The 14,659-nt window shown below is 40.9% G+C and overlaps 1 protein-coding gene and 1 long non-coding RNA gene across 5 annotated transcripts in view; one reads left to right on the top strand and one right to left on the bottom strand.

Annotated features, from left to right (window-relative positions):
• Positions 1-4,197: 4,197 nt before the first annotated feature.
• LOC149972502 (uncharacterized) lies at positions 4,198-7,230 on the bottom strand. Its single transcript, XR_016490954.1, has 2 exons — positions 7,140-7,230; positions 4,198-6,091 (listed from the first exon to the last, which is right to left on the bottom strand). It is a non-coding gene; the product is annotated as an uncharacterized LOC149972502 (long non-coding RNA).
• Positions 7,231-7,443: 213 nt separating this feature from the next.
• The window catches only part of LOC110502410 (Golgi-specific brefeldin A-resistance guanine nucleotide exchange factor 1), a 127,880-nt gene continuing 120,664 nt past the window's right edge, over positions 7,444-14,659 (top strand). For 2 of the 4 annotated variants that reach the window (XM_090216808.1, XM_021580428.3), the window contains exon 1: positions 7,444-7,745. In XM_090216808.1, coding sequence (XP_090072934.1) covers positions 7,667-7,745 — 79 coding nt within the window. In that variant the 5' untranslated portion in view covers positions 7,444-7,666. The remainder of the gene's footprint in view (positions 7,746-14,659) is intronic. The other 2 variants (XM_090216809.1, XM_090216807.1) reach the window with 1 other exon arrangement.

The raw sequence follows: 14,659 nt of genomic DNA, 5'->3' as shown, positions 1-14,659 counted from the left end.
TATGAAGACTTAGGACACTAAAGAGGTGTGTCTATTGACTCTAAAAAACACTAAAAGAAAGATGCCCAGGGTCCCTGCTCATCTGCGTGAATGTGCCTTAGGCATGCTGCAAGGAGGCATGAGGACTGCAGATGTGGCCAGGGCAATAAATTGCAATGTCTGTACTGTGAGATGCCTAAGACAGCGCTACAGGGAGACAGGACGGACAGCTGATCGTCCTTGCAGTGGCAGACCACATGTAACAACACCTGCACAGGATCGGTACATCCGAACATCACACCTGCCGGTCAGGCACAGGATGGCAACAACAACTGCCCGAGTTACACCAGGAACGCACAATCCCTCCATCAGTGCTCAGACTGTCTGAGAGAGGCTGGACTGAGGGCTTGTAGGCCTGTTGTAAGGCAGGTCCTCACCAGACTTCCACGGAAACAACGTCGCCTATGGGCACAAACCCACCGTCGCTGGACCAGACAGGACTGGCAAAAAGTGCTCTTCACTGACGAGTCACAGTTTTGTCTCACCAGGGTTATGGTCGGATTCGCGTTATTGTCGAAGGAATGAGCGTTACACTGAGTGAGGCCTGTACTCTGAAGCGGGATCAATTTAGAGGTGGAGGGTCCGTCGTGGTCTAGGGTGGTGTGTTACAGTATCATCGGACTGAGCTTGTTGTCATTGAAAGCAATCTCAACGCTGTGCGTTACAGGGAAGACATCCTCCTCCCTCATGTGGTACCCTTCCTGCAGGCTCATCCTGACATGTCCCTCGAGCATGACAATGCCACCAGCCATACTGCTCGTTCTGTGCATGATTTCCTGCAAGACAGGAATATCAGTGTTCTGCCATGGCCAGCGAAGAGCCCGGATCTCAATCCCATTGAGCACATCTGGGACCTGTTGGATCGGAGGCTGAGGGCTAAGGCCATTCCCCCCAGAAATGTCCGAGATTTGCAGGTGCTTTGGTGGGAGAGTGGGGTAACATCTCACAGCAAGATCTGGAAAATCTGTTGCAGTCCATGAGGAGGAGATGCACTGCAGTACTTAATGCAGCTGGTGGCCACACCAGATACTGTTACTTTGATTTTGACCCCTTTTGTTCAGGGACACATTATTCCATTTCTGTTAGTCACACGTCTGTGGAACTTGTTCAGTTTATGTCTCAGTTGTTGAATCTTGTTATGATCATACAAATATTTACACTTCTTAAGTTTGCTAAATATAAATGCAGTTGACAGTGAGAAGACATTTATTTTTTGCTGAGTTTATATATATATATATATATATATATATATATATATATATATATATATATATCAATTGAACAAAAATATAAACGCGACATGTAAAGTGTTGGTCCCATGTTTCATGAGCTGAAATAATTCTCTCAAGTTTTGTGCACACATTTGTTTACATCCCTGAGAGTGAGCATTTCTCCTTTGCCAAGATAATTAATCCACCTGATGATGGCATGATCATTACACAGGTGCACCTTGTACAGGGGACAAAAGGCCACACTAAAATGTGCAGTTTTGTCACACAACACTATGCCACAGATGTCTCAAGTTGAGGGAGCTTGCAATTGACATGCTGACTGCAGGAATTTCCACTAGAGCTATTGCCAGAGAATTTAATGTTAATTTCTCTACCATAAGCCTCCTCCAATGTTGTTTTAGAGAATTTGGTAGTACGACCAACCGGCCTCACAACCGCAGACCAGGTGTAACCATGCCAGCTCAGGACCTCCACATCCGTCTTCTTCACCTGTGGGATCGTCTGAGACCAGCCACCCGGACAGCTGATGAAACAGGAGTATTTCTGTCTGTAAGAAAGCCCTTTTGTGGTGAAAAACCCATTCTGATTGGTTAGACCTGGCTCCCAAGTGGGTGGGCCTATGCCCTCCCAGGCCAACACATGGCTGCACCCCAGTACCATGATATGAAATCCATAGATTAAGGTTCTAATAAATTTATTTCAATTGACTGATTTCCTTATATGAACTGTAACTCAATAAAATTGTTGAAATTGTTGCATGTTGTGTTTATATATTTTTTCAGTATATTATTATTTTGTTGGAGGGTTGGGGCCCCTTAGCGGCCTGGGGCCCTAAACGACCGTTCATGTCACTTATGCCTGGTGCTGGCCCTGGTTGTCAACCTTCACACAGTGGGAGTGTGTATAAGGACGCTGAGTGCCAGAGGGAGGGGAGATAAAATGGACTAAGAATATTTGGTACCCCTGTGCATTATAGGCCTATCAGCTACTCTTATTTAATTACACAAAATCCAGATGGGCAGCTTTCCCTAACGTGTCTGTGAATAAGTCATTGATTGATGATGCAAATATTCAAGTTTGCCAATGCATTTTTATACAAAATGCAGGATATTTTTTGCCGAATAAGATGATCAGCTTAACAACAACCATGCTCTCTCACTGTTGCTAAACAGAATAACAATAACGTAGGCTAACCCAAATGGGTTTATACATGATGGGGACTGGGGAACAGAAACATCACGTTGCAGACGACACCCACTTGCAAAACGGCCTCCAACAGGTAGATAGCGAGCTACAGTACCAGTAGCTTGCAGCCCACCTATGAGTAGCTAGGCAAGCAATTCTGAAAGAAAATGCATTTATTTAATGTGTTCCATCACAAACTGTCATAAACATAAAGCTCCCGGCTAATATCCAATCAAAGCCACATTGCATTTATCCCACTCCTGGTTAGCCACTATTGCCAAAAAAGTCAAACGTAACACAATATCTGCCAATTATTTCCAGCAATATTGCCCGTCTGACTGTTTGGTGCACACATTTGTCCATCACTCTGTATGTAGTCAGTTAGTGATGCTAATGATAACCGTCTTGTGGGTAAACAGAAAGACTTTCCCCAAAACCTTCTCAAATGTTAATTTGAATAAATGTTAAATGTTAAATGCAAAGTAGGCTTACAGTGCCTTGCGAAAGTATTCGGCCCCCTTGAACTTTGCGACCTTTAGCCACATTTCAGGCTTCAAACATAAAGATATAAAACTGTATTTTTTTGTGAAGAATCAACAACAAGTGGGACACAATCATGAAGTGGAATGACATTTATTGGATATTTCAAACTTTTTTAACAAATCAAAAACTGAAAAATTGGGCGTGCAAAATTATTCAGCCCCTTTACTTTCAGTGCAGCAAACTCTCTCCAGAAGTTCAGTGAGGATCTCGGAATGATCCAATGTTGACCTAAATGACTAATGATGATAAATACAATCCACCTGTGTGTAATCAAGTCTACGTATAAATGCACCTGCACTGTGATAGTCTCAGAGGTCCGTTAAAAGCGCAGAGAGCATCATGAAGAACAAGGAACACACCAGGCAGGTCCGAGATACTGTTGTGAAGACGTTTAAAGCCGGATTTGGATACAAAAAGATTTCCCAATCTTTAAACATCCCAAGGAGCACTGTGCAAGCGATAATATTGAAAGGAAGGAGTATCAGACCACTGCAAATCTACCAAGACCTGGCCGTCCCTCTAAACTTTCAGCTCATACAAGGAGAAGACTGATCAGAGATGCAGCCAAGAGGCCCATGATCACTCTGGATGAACTGCAGAGATCTACAGCTGAGGTGGGAGACTCTGTCCATAGGACAACAATCAGTCGTATATTGCACAAATCTGGCCTTTATGGAAGAGTGGCAAGAAGAAAGCCATTTCTTAAGCCATTTCTGAGCTCGAGCGGTTTTGCAAGGAGGAATGGGAAAAAATGTCAGTCTCTCGATGTGCAAAACTGATAGAGACATACCCCAAGCGACTTACAGCTGTAATCGCAGCAAAAGGTGGCACTACAAAGTATTAACTTAAGGGGGCTGAATAATTTTGCACGCCCAATTTTTCAGTTTTTGATTTGTTAGAAAAGTTTGAAATATCCAATAAATATCGTTCCACTTCATGATTGTGTCCCACTTGTTGTTGATTCTTCACAAAAAAATACAGTTTTATATCTTTATGTTTGAAGCCTGAAATGTGGCAAAAGGTCGCAAAGTTCAAGGGGGCCGAATACTTTCGCAAGGCACTGTACAAGGGGTACTGGTACTGAGTCAATGTACGTGGGTACAGGTTAGTCGAGGTAATTTGTACATGTAGGTAGGAGTAAAGTGATAATACATAGATAATAAATAGCGAGTAGCAGCTGAGTAAAAACAAAGAAGGGTGTCAATGTAACTAGTCCTGTTGGCCATTTTATTAATTGTTCAGCAGTATTATGGCTTGAGGGTAGAAGCTGTTAAGGAGCCTTTTGGCTTTTGGACCTAGACTTGGTGCTCTGGTACCACTTGCTGTGCGGTAGCAGAGAGATCAGTCTATGACTTGGACAATATTTTGGGCCTTCCTCTGACACCGCCTAGTATATACAGTACCAGTCAAAAGTTTAGAGACATACTGATTCCAGGGTTTTTCTTTTTGCTATTTTCTCATTCCAGGGTTTTTCTTTACTTTTTACTATACTCTGTAAGTCCTGGATGGCAGGAAGGTTGGCCGCAGTGATGTACTGGACCTTACGCACTATCCTCTGTCGCGCGTTACAGTTGGATGCCGAGCAGTTGCCATACCAGGCGGTGATGCAGCTGATCAGGATGCTCTCGATAGAGCAGCTGTAGAACTTTTTGAGGATCTGGGGACCCATGATAAATCTTTTCAGTCTCCTGAGGTAGAAAAGGTGTTGTCGTGCCCTCTTCACGACTGTCTTGGAGTGTTTAGACCATCATAGTTTGTTGGTGATGTGTACACCAAGGAACTTAACTCCAACTACAGCCCGTTGATTTGAACGGGGGCATGTTCGGTCCTACTTTTCCTGTAGTCCACGATCAGCTCCTTTGTCTTGCTCACGTGGAGGGAGAGTATTGTCCTGGCACCACACTGCCAGGTCTCTGACCTCCTCCCTCCAGGCTGTCTCATCATTGTCGGTCGTCAGCAAACTTAATGATGGTGTTGGAGTCGAGCTTGGCCACGCAGTCGTGGGTGAACAGGGAGTAACAGGAGGGGACTAATCACACACCCCTGAGGGGCCCCCGTATTGAGGATCAGCATGGCAGATGTGTTGTTACCTACCCTCACCACCTAGGGGCGGCCCACCAGGAAGTGAGGTGTTTAGAGGGAGGTGTTTAGTCCCAGGGTCCTTAGCTTAGTGATGAGCTTTGTGGGCACCATGGTGTTGAACGCTGAGCTGTGGTCAATGAAAAACATTCTCACATAGGTGTTCCTTTTGTCCAGGTGGGAAAGGGCAGTGTGGAGTGCGATTGAGATTGCGTCAGCTGTGGATCTGTTGGGACGGTATGCAAATTGAGTGGGTCTAGGATTTCCGGGATGCTGGTGATGATATGAGCCATGTCCAGCCTTTCAAAGTACTTCATGTCTACTGACGTGAGTGCTACAGGGCGGTAGTCATTTAGGCAGGTTAGCTTTGCTTTCTTGAGCATAGGGACTATGTTGGTCTGCTTGAAACATGCAGGTATTACAGACTCGGTCAGGGAGAGATTGAAAATGTCAGTGATGACACTTGCCAGTTGGTCCGCGCATGCTCTGAGTACACGGCCTTGTGAATGTTAAAAGGTCTTGCTCACATCGGCTATGGAGAGCGTGATCACACAGTTGTCCAGAACAGCTGGCACTCTCATGCATGCTTCAATGTTGCTTGCCTCGAAGTGAGCATAAAAGGCATATAGCTCGTCTGGTAGGCTTGAGCCACTGGGCAGCTCGCAGCTGGGTTTCCCTTTGTAGTCCGTAATAGTTTACAAGCTCTACCTCGACGAGCGTCAGAGATGGTGTAGTAGGATTCAATCTTAGTCTTGTATTGACGCTTTGCTTGTTTGATGGTTTGTCGGAGGACATAGCGGGATTTCTTATAAGCGTCTGGATTAGTGTCCCACTCCTTGAAAGTGACAGCTCTAGCCTTTAGCTCGGTGCGGATGTTGCCTGTAATCCATGGCTTCTGGTTGTACGTACGGTCACTGTGGGGACGACGTCGTCGATGCACTTATTGATGAAGCCGGTGACTAAGGTGGTATACTCCTCAATGCCATTGGATGAACCCCGTAACATATTCCAGTCTGTGTAATCAAAAGAAATCCAGATGTGTCATGTAGTGGAGAAGAAGCTTACTTTTTTCACATCATCGTCTATAATTATGTAATAATGATTGTGCTGTTTGATGAATAAATTAACACATTGTTTCAATGTGCAAACTGTTGAACAATTTTAGTTTTGTAGATTAAATATTATCATCTAGGTTCCAGGTGTTAATTTGTACTATTTTGACAGATGTTCACAACAATTTGTACAAAATATAACCTGTTGGTTGAGCATACAACAAATGTCATGTATGTACAGGTGTATGACTGACATCCATAAAGATATCTGTCTTGTTATTGCCTCAGTAGGGTTGGTGTGTCTATGACGTTCCTTTATTTGCAGATGAAAGGTTGTAATCACAAACCCCACAGGCGACCAAACACTTTGCAAATGGGCAAATAAAGGGCTTTGATTGTAAGGAGGTACCGCTGCATGTTTTAAACACAAAGCAATACAAATTTCAGGTTATATGTTGAATAAATAGGCCACTGATATCACACAGAGCGATAAGGGCTTTGATATACAGTACATTCCATTTTGCTAAGTTATAGAAAACCCCACAAGATCTTTACATGACATGTAGAAACATTTTTTAAAATTTATTTTTTAAGTTTATGCTGCAATATTGGCTACATTTTAATTGAGATATTTCACATACAGTTTTCCCTCCATAAACCTTCAATAGGTCAATAGGTCAATAAATCTATTGATTCATCAGCCATTATGGAAATCACTATTCCAACAACAGTGCCTTAATGGTTATAATGCTAAAGAATAGCACACCCATAAATGCATAAGGAAACATTGGCTACCGAAATAATTGTAATTTTTTTAATGATGATTTCATCATACCAGCCCACAAACAGGGCCGGTATTTTGTATGAAACAAAATTCAACGAAAACCTTCATACATGTGTATCAACAGATGAAGCAAACATGTACTGGAAACATAAGCTACAATGAACAGCTTGTAATGTTGTTGCAGAGATGTAGCCTAGTCTGCAGTCAAAGATTTTAAAAACTGACCAGTGCTGCAGTCTTTTGCAATGCCATGGATGCTGACCATCATGCTTTCGTTATCGCGAACACTCAATCAACCGTGCTGCTTACTGTTAGTCCTGCCCATTTTGATTAATCGATTTCAGTTCTGTTGTGACTGGGATTCGCTGAAAAAAATTAGCTTATGGATCAACATAAATGTATGTAACTAATTATGGTAAACGTTAAAAAAATACTCCCATATCTTCAAGTGAATCAATATTGTTTTGCTAAAATAATTATATTTAATTGAGATTGATTGGTTTACCGAGCAGTCAACCCCGATTGGCCTAGAGAGCTGTCAAACCATTCCAGTGGCAGTGCAGCAAGTTTGGTTGTGAAGACCCAGCTTTTCCACGTAGTGTGTTTACTAAGTACAGCTTGTCGGCCTGTTTATGTGTTTAATTTGTGTATATTAGGAACCATATAGCTACCTTTTGAATTAATAGTTTTTGGTTTGAATGTGTCTCACGTACTGGAATGTCAAAATATAGTAGTTTTCCAATGTCTTGTAAATGATTATTGGTCATCACTGTTGGGCAGTTAGCTTATCAATTGAAATTGCACAGGACTCCATCTTGAAACTCCTAACAGGTAGGGTATTTTCGCAGTTCTGTTTGATCCAAAAAGTTGTGTGCAATGTTAGTTTGCTAGCTGATGCTTCAAAAACCCAGTAATGGCTATTTTCACACCGACGCTATGTGTTGTCAACGATGTAAACTAGGGCATAACTAGCTAGCCGACCTGTCAAATGTATGACTGAGCCTAACTACGTTAGCGTGATAAAGTAGCTAAGTAACTAACGTTATCTGTCTCACCAAGAAAAACGAGTTAATGCTAGCTAAATCGTTGGCCATGACAGTTCGCTAGCTATTGAATTATACAGCAAGCCACTTATGTAGCTAACGTTAGCTGTCTTATGTAGATAGCTAGCTACTTTAACTAGCTAGCTACATTGTAACGTCATTGGTGTTAATCCAATGAACGTTACTTTATCTACTTTGCCAACCTGTATGATTCATCACATGATTGGTGTTAATTTAATTCACCTGCAGTATTAGGAATATTCTTGGTTGACATTCCGCTGTCTGTTCATGTTGAAAATCAAGTGATAATCCCAACATGCAGGCCTTTATTACTTAGCCAACTAGTTATCTGGACTATCCTTGCTAATCATCAGATGCCAGGCCTGTACCTGACTAGCTGAGTAGCTAATTTAGCTAGCTTGCAATATTGCTGCTAGGTTATCAATTGGGCCATAGATGTGTTAAAGGGATAGTTCACTTAAATTATTAAATGACACATTGGTTTCCTTACCCTGTAATAGTCTTTGAACAAGGTATGACGGCAACTAAGTATGAACTGCCCTTGCATTGTTTCCACATGTTGACGTTTTAGCATTTGTGGCACAAATCCCATTCAATTCATGGGACCAGGGTGGAAAATGAACACTCACCAAATGCGGGTGGATTTTGGCATTAGCGGGTAAAACTGTCTATTTCACATGGCTGACATTTTTTTTTTTTTACAAAGAGCACATATGTGCCTTAGTTGAAAAATGTAGGTGCACACAAAGAAATGTAGCAACACAATGAAACATTTAAGCTATTAAAACTAGAATCCTTAATTTTGTAGGTGCACTGTTGCTCCTAAATACAAATACAAATAATGTCGCACAGCAAAACATTTAGGTGTGTATGTGAGTAAAATGGTCGCACTGTAGAGCCCTGTTTCACCAGCCACTTTGGCAGGTGGTCAGTCACAAAGAGCATTTGGAAAGCCCAAATGTAGAAGTTGGTTGAATTATCCCGAAAGGCTACTAGAGTTGTTCCATGTCATTTCAGCAAGCCATGGCACCCACTGTCTAAGATTGTTCTGGAATCCTCTGTACTGAAATGGTTAAGATTGGTATTCCTGAAACTTATTTAGTTGAATTTTTGTTTTATCTCAGAAATGAAGCTAATTGATTGCACACAAATTGGCCATTTTAAATTATAGGATTTCAGATAATATTCAATAAATATTGTACCCAACATCCGATTTGGAGCAAACGTCTTTCTACTAATGAGTAAGACATGGGGTAATCCCCAAAAATGGGCAAAAGCAACCCACGGACCCCCCCACAACCCATGCCAATCCCACCCTAACGACCAGTATACAGAATAAGTTCTCTTTCAGAAAATGTGTAAGAAGTAGAGGTCGACCGATTAGGATTTTTCAACGCCGATACCGATTATTGGAGGACCAAAAAACGCCTATACCAATTAATTGGACAACTTTTTCAAATGTATTTGTAATAATGACAATTACAACAATACTGAATTAACATTTATTTTAACTTAATACATCAATAAAATCGATTTAGCCTCAAACATTGAAACATCTTCAATTTGGTTTAAATAATGCAAAAACAAAGTGTTGGAGAAGAAAGTAAAAGTGCAATATGTGCCATGTAAGAAAGCTAAAGTTTAAGTTCCTTGCTCAGAACATGAGAACATATGAAAGCTGGTGGTTCCTTTTAACATGAGCCTTCAATATTCCCAGGTAAGAAGTTTTAGTTTGTAGTTTATTATAGGAATTATAGGACTATTTCACTCTATACGATTTGTATTTAATTTACCTTTGACTATTGGATGTTCTTATAGGCACTTTAGTATTGCCAGTGTAACAGTATAGCTTCCATCCCACTCCTCGCCGCTACCTGGCCTCGAACCAGGAACACATCGAAAACAGCCACCCTCAAAGCAGTGTTACCCATGCAGAACAAGGGGAACAACTACTCCAAGTCTCAGAGCGAGTGACGTTTGAAACGCTATTAGCGCTAACTAGCTAGTCATTTCACATCGGTTACACCAGCCTAATCTCGGGAGTTGATAGGCTTGAAGTCATAAATAGCGCAATGCTTGAAGCATTACTAAGAGCTGCTGGCAAAATGCACTAAAGTGCTGTTTGAACTAATGCTTACGAGCCTGCTGGTGCCTACCATCGCTCAGTCAGACTGCTCTATCAAATCACAGGCTTAATTAGTAATAACACACAGAAATACGAGCCTTAGGTCATTAATATGGTCAAATCCAGATACTATAATTTCAAAAACAAAACGTTTATTCTTTCAGTGAAATACGGAACCGTTCCGTATTTTATCTAACGGATGGCATCCCTAAGTCTAAATATTGCCGTTACATTGCACAAACTTCAATGTCATGTCATAATTACGTAAAATTCTGGCAAATGAGTTTGCAATGAGCCAGGCAGCCCAAACTGTTGCATATACCCTGACTCTGTGTGCAATGAACGCAAGAGAAGTGACACAATTTCACCTGGTTAATATTGCCTGCAAACCTTTCTTTTAGCTAAATATGCAGGTTTAAAAATATATACTTCTGTGTATTGATTTTAACCTGTTAGAGCTCTAGGGGCGCTATTTCATTTTTGGATAAAAAACGTTCCCGTTTTAAGCGCGATATTTTGTCACGAAAAGATGCTCGACTATGCATTTTGTCTGTAAGTGCCCCAGAACTCATTCTACAGGCAAAACCAAGATGATGCATCACCCAGGAATTAGCAGAATTTCTGAAGCTCTGTTTTCCATTCTCTCCTTATATGGCTGTGATTGTGCAATGAATGAGCCTACACTTTCTGTCGTTCGCCCAAGGTCTTAGCAGCATTGTGACGTATTTGTAGGCATATCATTGGAAGATTGACCATAAGAGACTACATTTTCCAAGTGTCCGCCTGGTGTCCTGCGTCGAATTCGGTGCGCAATTGCCAGCTGCTTCTACTTTACCATTTGATTCAGGGGAGAAAGCATGTGTCCAAGAACGATGTATCAATGAAGAGATATGTGAAAAACACCTTGATGATTGATTCTAAACAACGTTTGCCATGTTTTCAGTCGATATTATGGAGTTAATTTGGAAAAAAGTTCGCGTTTTGAGGACTGAATTTTGGGATTTTTTTTGGTAGCCAAATGTGATGTATAAAACGGAGCTATTTCTAATATACAAGGAATCTTTTTGGAAAAACTGAGCATCTGCTATCTAACTGAGAGTATCCTCATTGAAAACATCAGAAGTTCTTCAAAGGTAAATGATTTTATTTGAAGGCTTTTATGTTTTTGTTAATGTTGCGTGCTGGATGCTAACGCTAATGCTAACGCTAAATGCTAAGGCGAAATGCTAACGCTAGCTAGCTACTTTTACACAAATGATTGTTTTCCTATGGTTGAGAAGCATATTTTGAAAATCTGAGATGACAGTGTTGTTTACAAAAGGCTAAGCTTGAGAGATGGCATATTTATTTCATTTCATTTGCGATTTTCATAAATAGTTAATGTTGTGTTATGCTAATGAGCTTGCTGATAGATTTACACAATCCTGGATACAGGGGTTTTTTCATAGCTAAACGTGACGCAGAAAACGGAGCGATTTGTCCTAAACAAATAATCTTTCAGGAAAAACTGAACATTTGCTATCTGAGAGTCTCCTCATTGAAAACATCTGAAGTTCTTCAAAGGTAAATGATTTTATTTGAATGCTTTTCTGTTTTTTTGTGTAAATGTTGCCAGCTGAATGCTAATGCTAAATGCTACGTTAGCCATCAATACTGCTTGTTTTGCAATGGTTGAGAAGCATATTTTGAAAATCTGAGATGACAGTGTTGTTAACAAAAGGCTAAGCTTGAGAGCTAGCATATTTATTTCATTTCATTTGCGATTTTCATGAATAGTTAACGTTGCGTTATGGTAATGAGCTTGAGTCTGTATTCACGATCCCGGATCCGGGATGGGGAGATCAGAAAGGTTAAGAAAGGCATTGATGTTTATGGTTAGGTACACGTTGTAGCAACGACAGTCCTTTTTCGCGAATGCACACTGCATCGATTATATGCAACGCAGGACACGCTAGGTAAACTAGTAACATCATCAACCATGTGTAGTTATAACTAGTGATTATGATTGATTGTTTTTTATGCGATAAGTTTAATGCTAGCTAGCAACTTACCTTGGCTTCTTACTGCATTCGCATAGCAGGCAGGTGGTTAGAGCGTTGGACTAGTTAACCGTAAGTTTGTAAGATTGAATCCCTGAGCTGACAAGGTAAAAATCTGTCGTTCTGCCCCTGAACACGGCAGTTAACCCACCGTTCCTAGGCCGTCATTGAAAATAATGTGTTGTTAACTGACTTGCCTCAATAAATAAAGTTGTAAAAAAAGAAATCGGCAAAATCGGCATCCAAAAATACAGATTGTTATGAGAACTTGAAATTGGCCCTAATTAATCGGTCATTCCGATTTAATCAGTCAAAGTATTGTTAAAATGCTTAAAAGACAGTGATTGGAATTGTGTTGAATTGGGTTTGGGGAAATAAAGAGACTGTAACAAGGTTTCCATGCAACCTTTTTCTGTGAGTAAAGTACATGTTGGATAAAAAAATGTCACAACAGGCCTGATGGAAACAGCAAATTTGTTGGTAGACTTTCAACGGAACAAAATACGCTAGACAAATCAAATACAGTGGGGCAACAAAGTATTTAGTCAGCCACCAATTGTGCAAGTTCTCCCACTTCATAAGATGAGACCTGTAATTTTCATCATAGGTAGTACACTTCAACTATGACAGACAAAATGAGAAAAAAAATCCAGAAAATCACATTGTAGGATTTTTTATGAATTTATTTGCAAATTATGGTGGAAAATAAGTATTTGGTCACCTACAAACAAGCAAGATTTCTGGCTCTCACAGACCTGTAACTTCTTTAAGAGGCTCCTTTGTCTTCCACTCGTTACCTGTATTAATGGCACCTGTTTGAACTTGTTATCAGTATAAAAGACACCTGTCCACAACCTCAAACAGTCACACTCCAAACTCCACTATGGCCAAGACCAAAGAGCTGTCAAAGGACACCAGAAACAAAATTGTAGACCTGCACCAGGCTGGGAAGACTGAATCTGCAATAGGTAAGCAACTTGGTTTGAAGAAATCAACTGTGGGAGCAATTATTAGGAAATGGAAGACATACAAGACCACTGATAATCTCCCTCGATCTGGGGCTCCACGCAAGATCTCACCCCGTGGGGTCAAAATGATCACAAGAACGGTGAGCAAAAATCCCAGAACCACACGGGGGGACCTAGTGAATGACCTGCAGAGAGCTGGGACCAAAGTAACAAAGCCTACCATCAGTAACACACTACGCCGCCAGGGACTCAAATCCTACAGTGCCAGATGTACTGGCTTAAGCAGAGGGACACATGCTAAGGCCCGTCTGAAGTTTGCTAGAGAGCATTTGGATGATCCAGAAGAAGATTGGGAGAATGTCATATGGTCAGATGAAACCAAAATATAACTTTTTGGTAAAAACTCAACTTGTCGTGTTTGGAGGACAAAGAATGCTGAGTTACATCCAAAGAACACCATACCTACTGTGAAGCATGGGGGTGGAAACATCATGCTTTGGGGCTGTTTTTCTGCAAAGGGACCAGGACGACTGATCCGTGTAAAGGAAAGAATGAATGGGGCCATGTATCGTGAGATTTTGAGTGAAAACCTCCTTCCATCAGCAAGGGCATTGAAGATGAAACGTGGCTGGGTCTTTCAGCATGACAATGATCCCAAACACACCGCCCGGGCAACGAAGGAGTGGCTTCGTAAGAAGCATTTCAAGATCCTAAAGTGGCCTAGCCAGTCTCCAGATCTCAACCCCATAGAAAATCTTTGGAGGGAGTTGAAAGTCCGTGTTGCCCAGCAACAGCCCCAAAACATCACTGCTCTAGAGGAGATCTGCATGGAGGAATGGGCCAAAATACCAGCAACAGTGTGTGAAAACCTTGTGAAGACTTACAGAAGACCTTTGTCCTCTGTCATTGCCAACAAAGGGGATATAACAAAGTATTGAGAAACTTTTGTTATTGACCAAATACTTATTTCCACCATAATTTGCAAATTCATAAATCCTACAATGTGTTTTTCTGTATTTTTTTTCTCATTTTGTCTGTCATAGTTGAAGTGTACCTATGATGAAAATACAGGCCTCTCTCATCTTTTTAAGTGGGAGAACTTGCACAATTGGTGGCTGACTAAATACTTTTTAAATACTTTTTTTTGGCGGAAAATAAAACAACCTTACAGTGAAATGCTTACTTACAAGCTCTTAACCAACAATGCAGTTGAACGAAAATAAAATTGAAATATGACACAAAATTAAGGAGCAACAATAAAATAACAGTATAGCTGTAAACTATACAAAGCTTAAATTATTGTTAATCTAACTGCACTGTCCAATTTACAGTATCTATTACAGTGAAAGAATACCATGCTATTTTTTGAGGAAAGTGCACAGTTATGAACTTAAAATGTATTAATAGATCAATTCGGCACATGTGGACAGTCTTGATACAACATTTTGAACAGAAATACAATGGTTCATTGGACCAGTCTAAAACTTTGCACATACACTGCTGCCACCTAGTGGCCAAAATCTAAATTGTGCCTAAACTGGAATAATAG

This window comes from Oncorhynchus mykiss, chromosome 23 (genome assembly GCF_057628025.1).
Source record: "Oncorhynchus mykiss isolate SJ-2025 chromosome 23, ASM5762802v1, whole genome shotgun sequence".
In the NCBI taxonomy this organism is placed as follows: Eukaryota; Metazoa; Chordata; class Actinopteri; order Salmoniformes; family Salmonidae; genus Oncorhynchus; species Oncorhynchus mykiss.
Note: the sequence above shows the minus strand (reverse complement) of the source record. Positions and strands in the feature narration are given on the sequence as shown.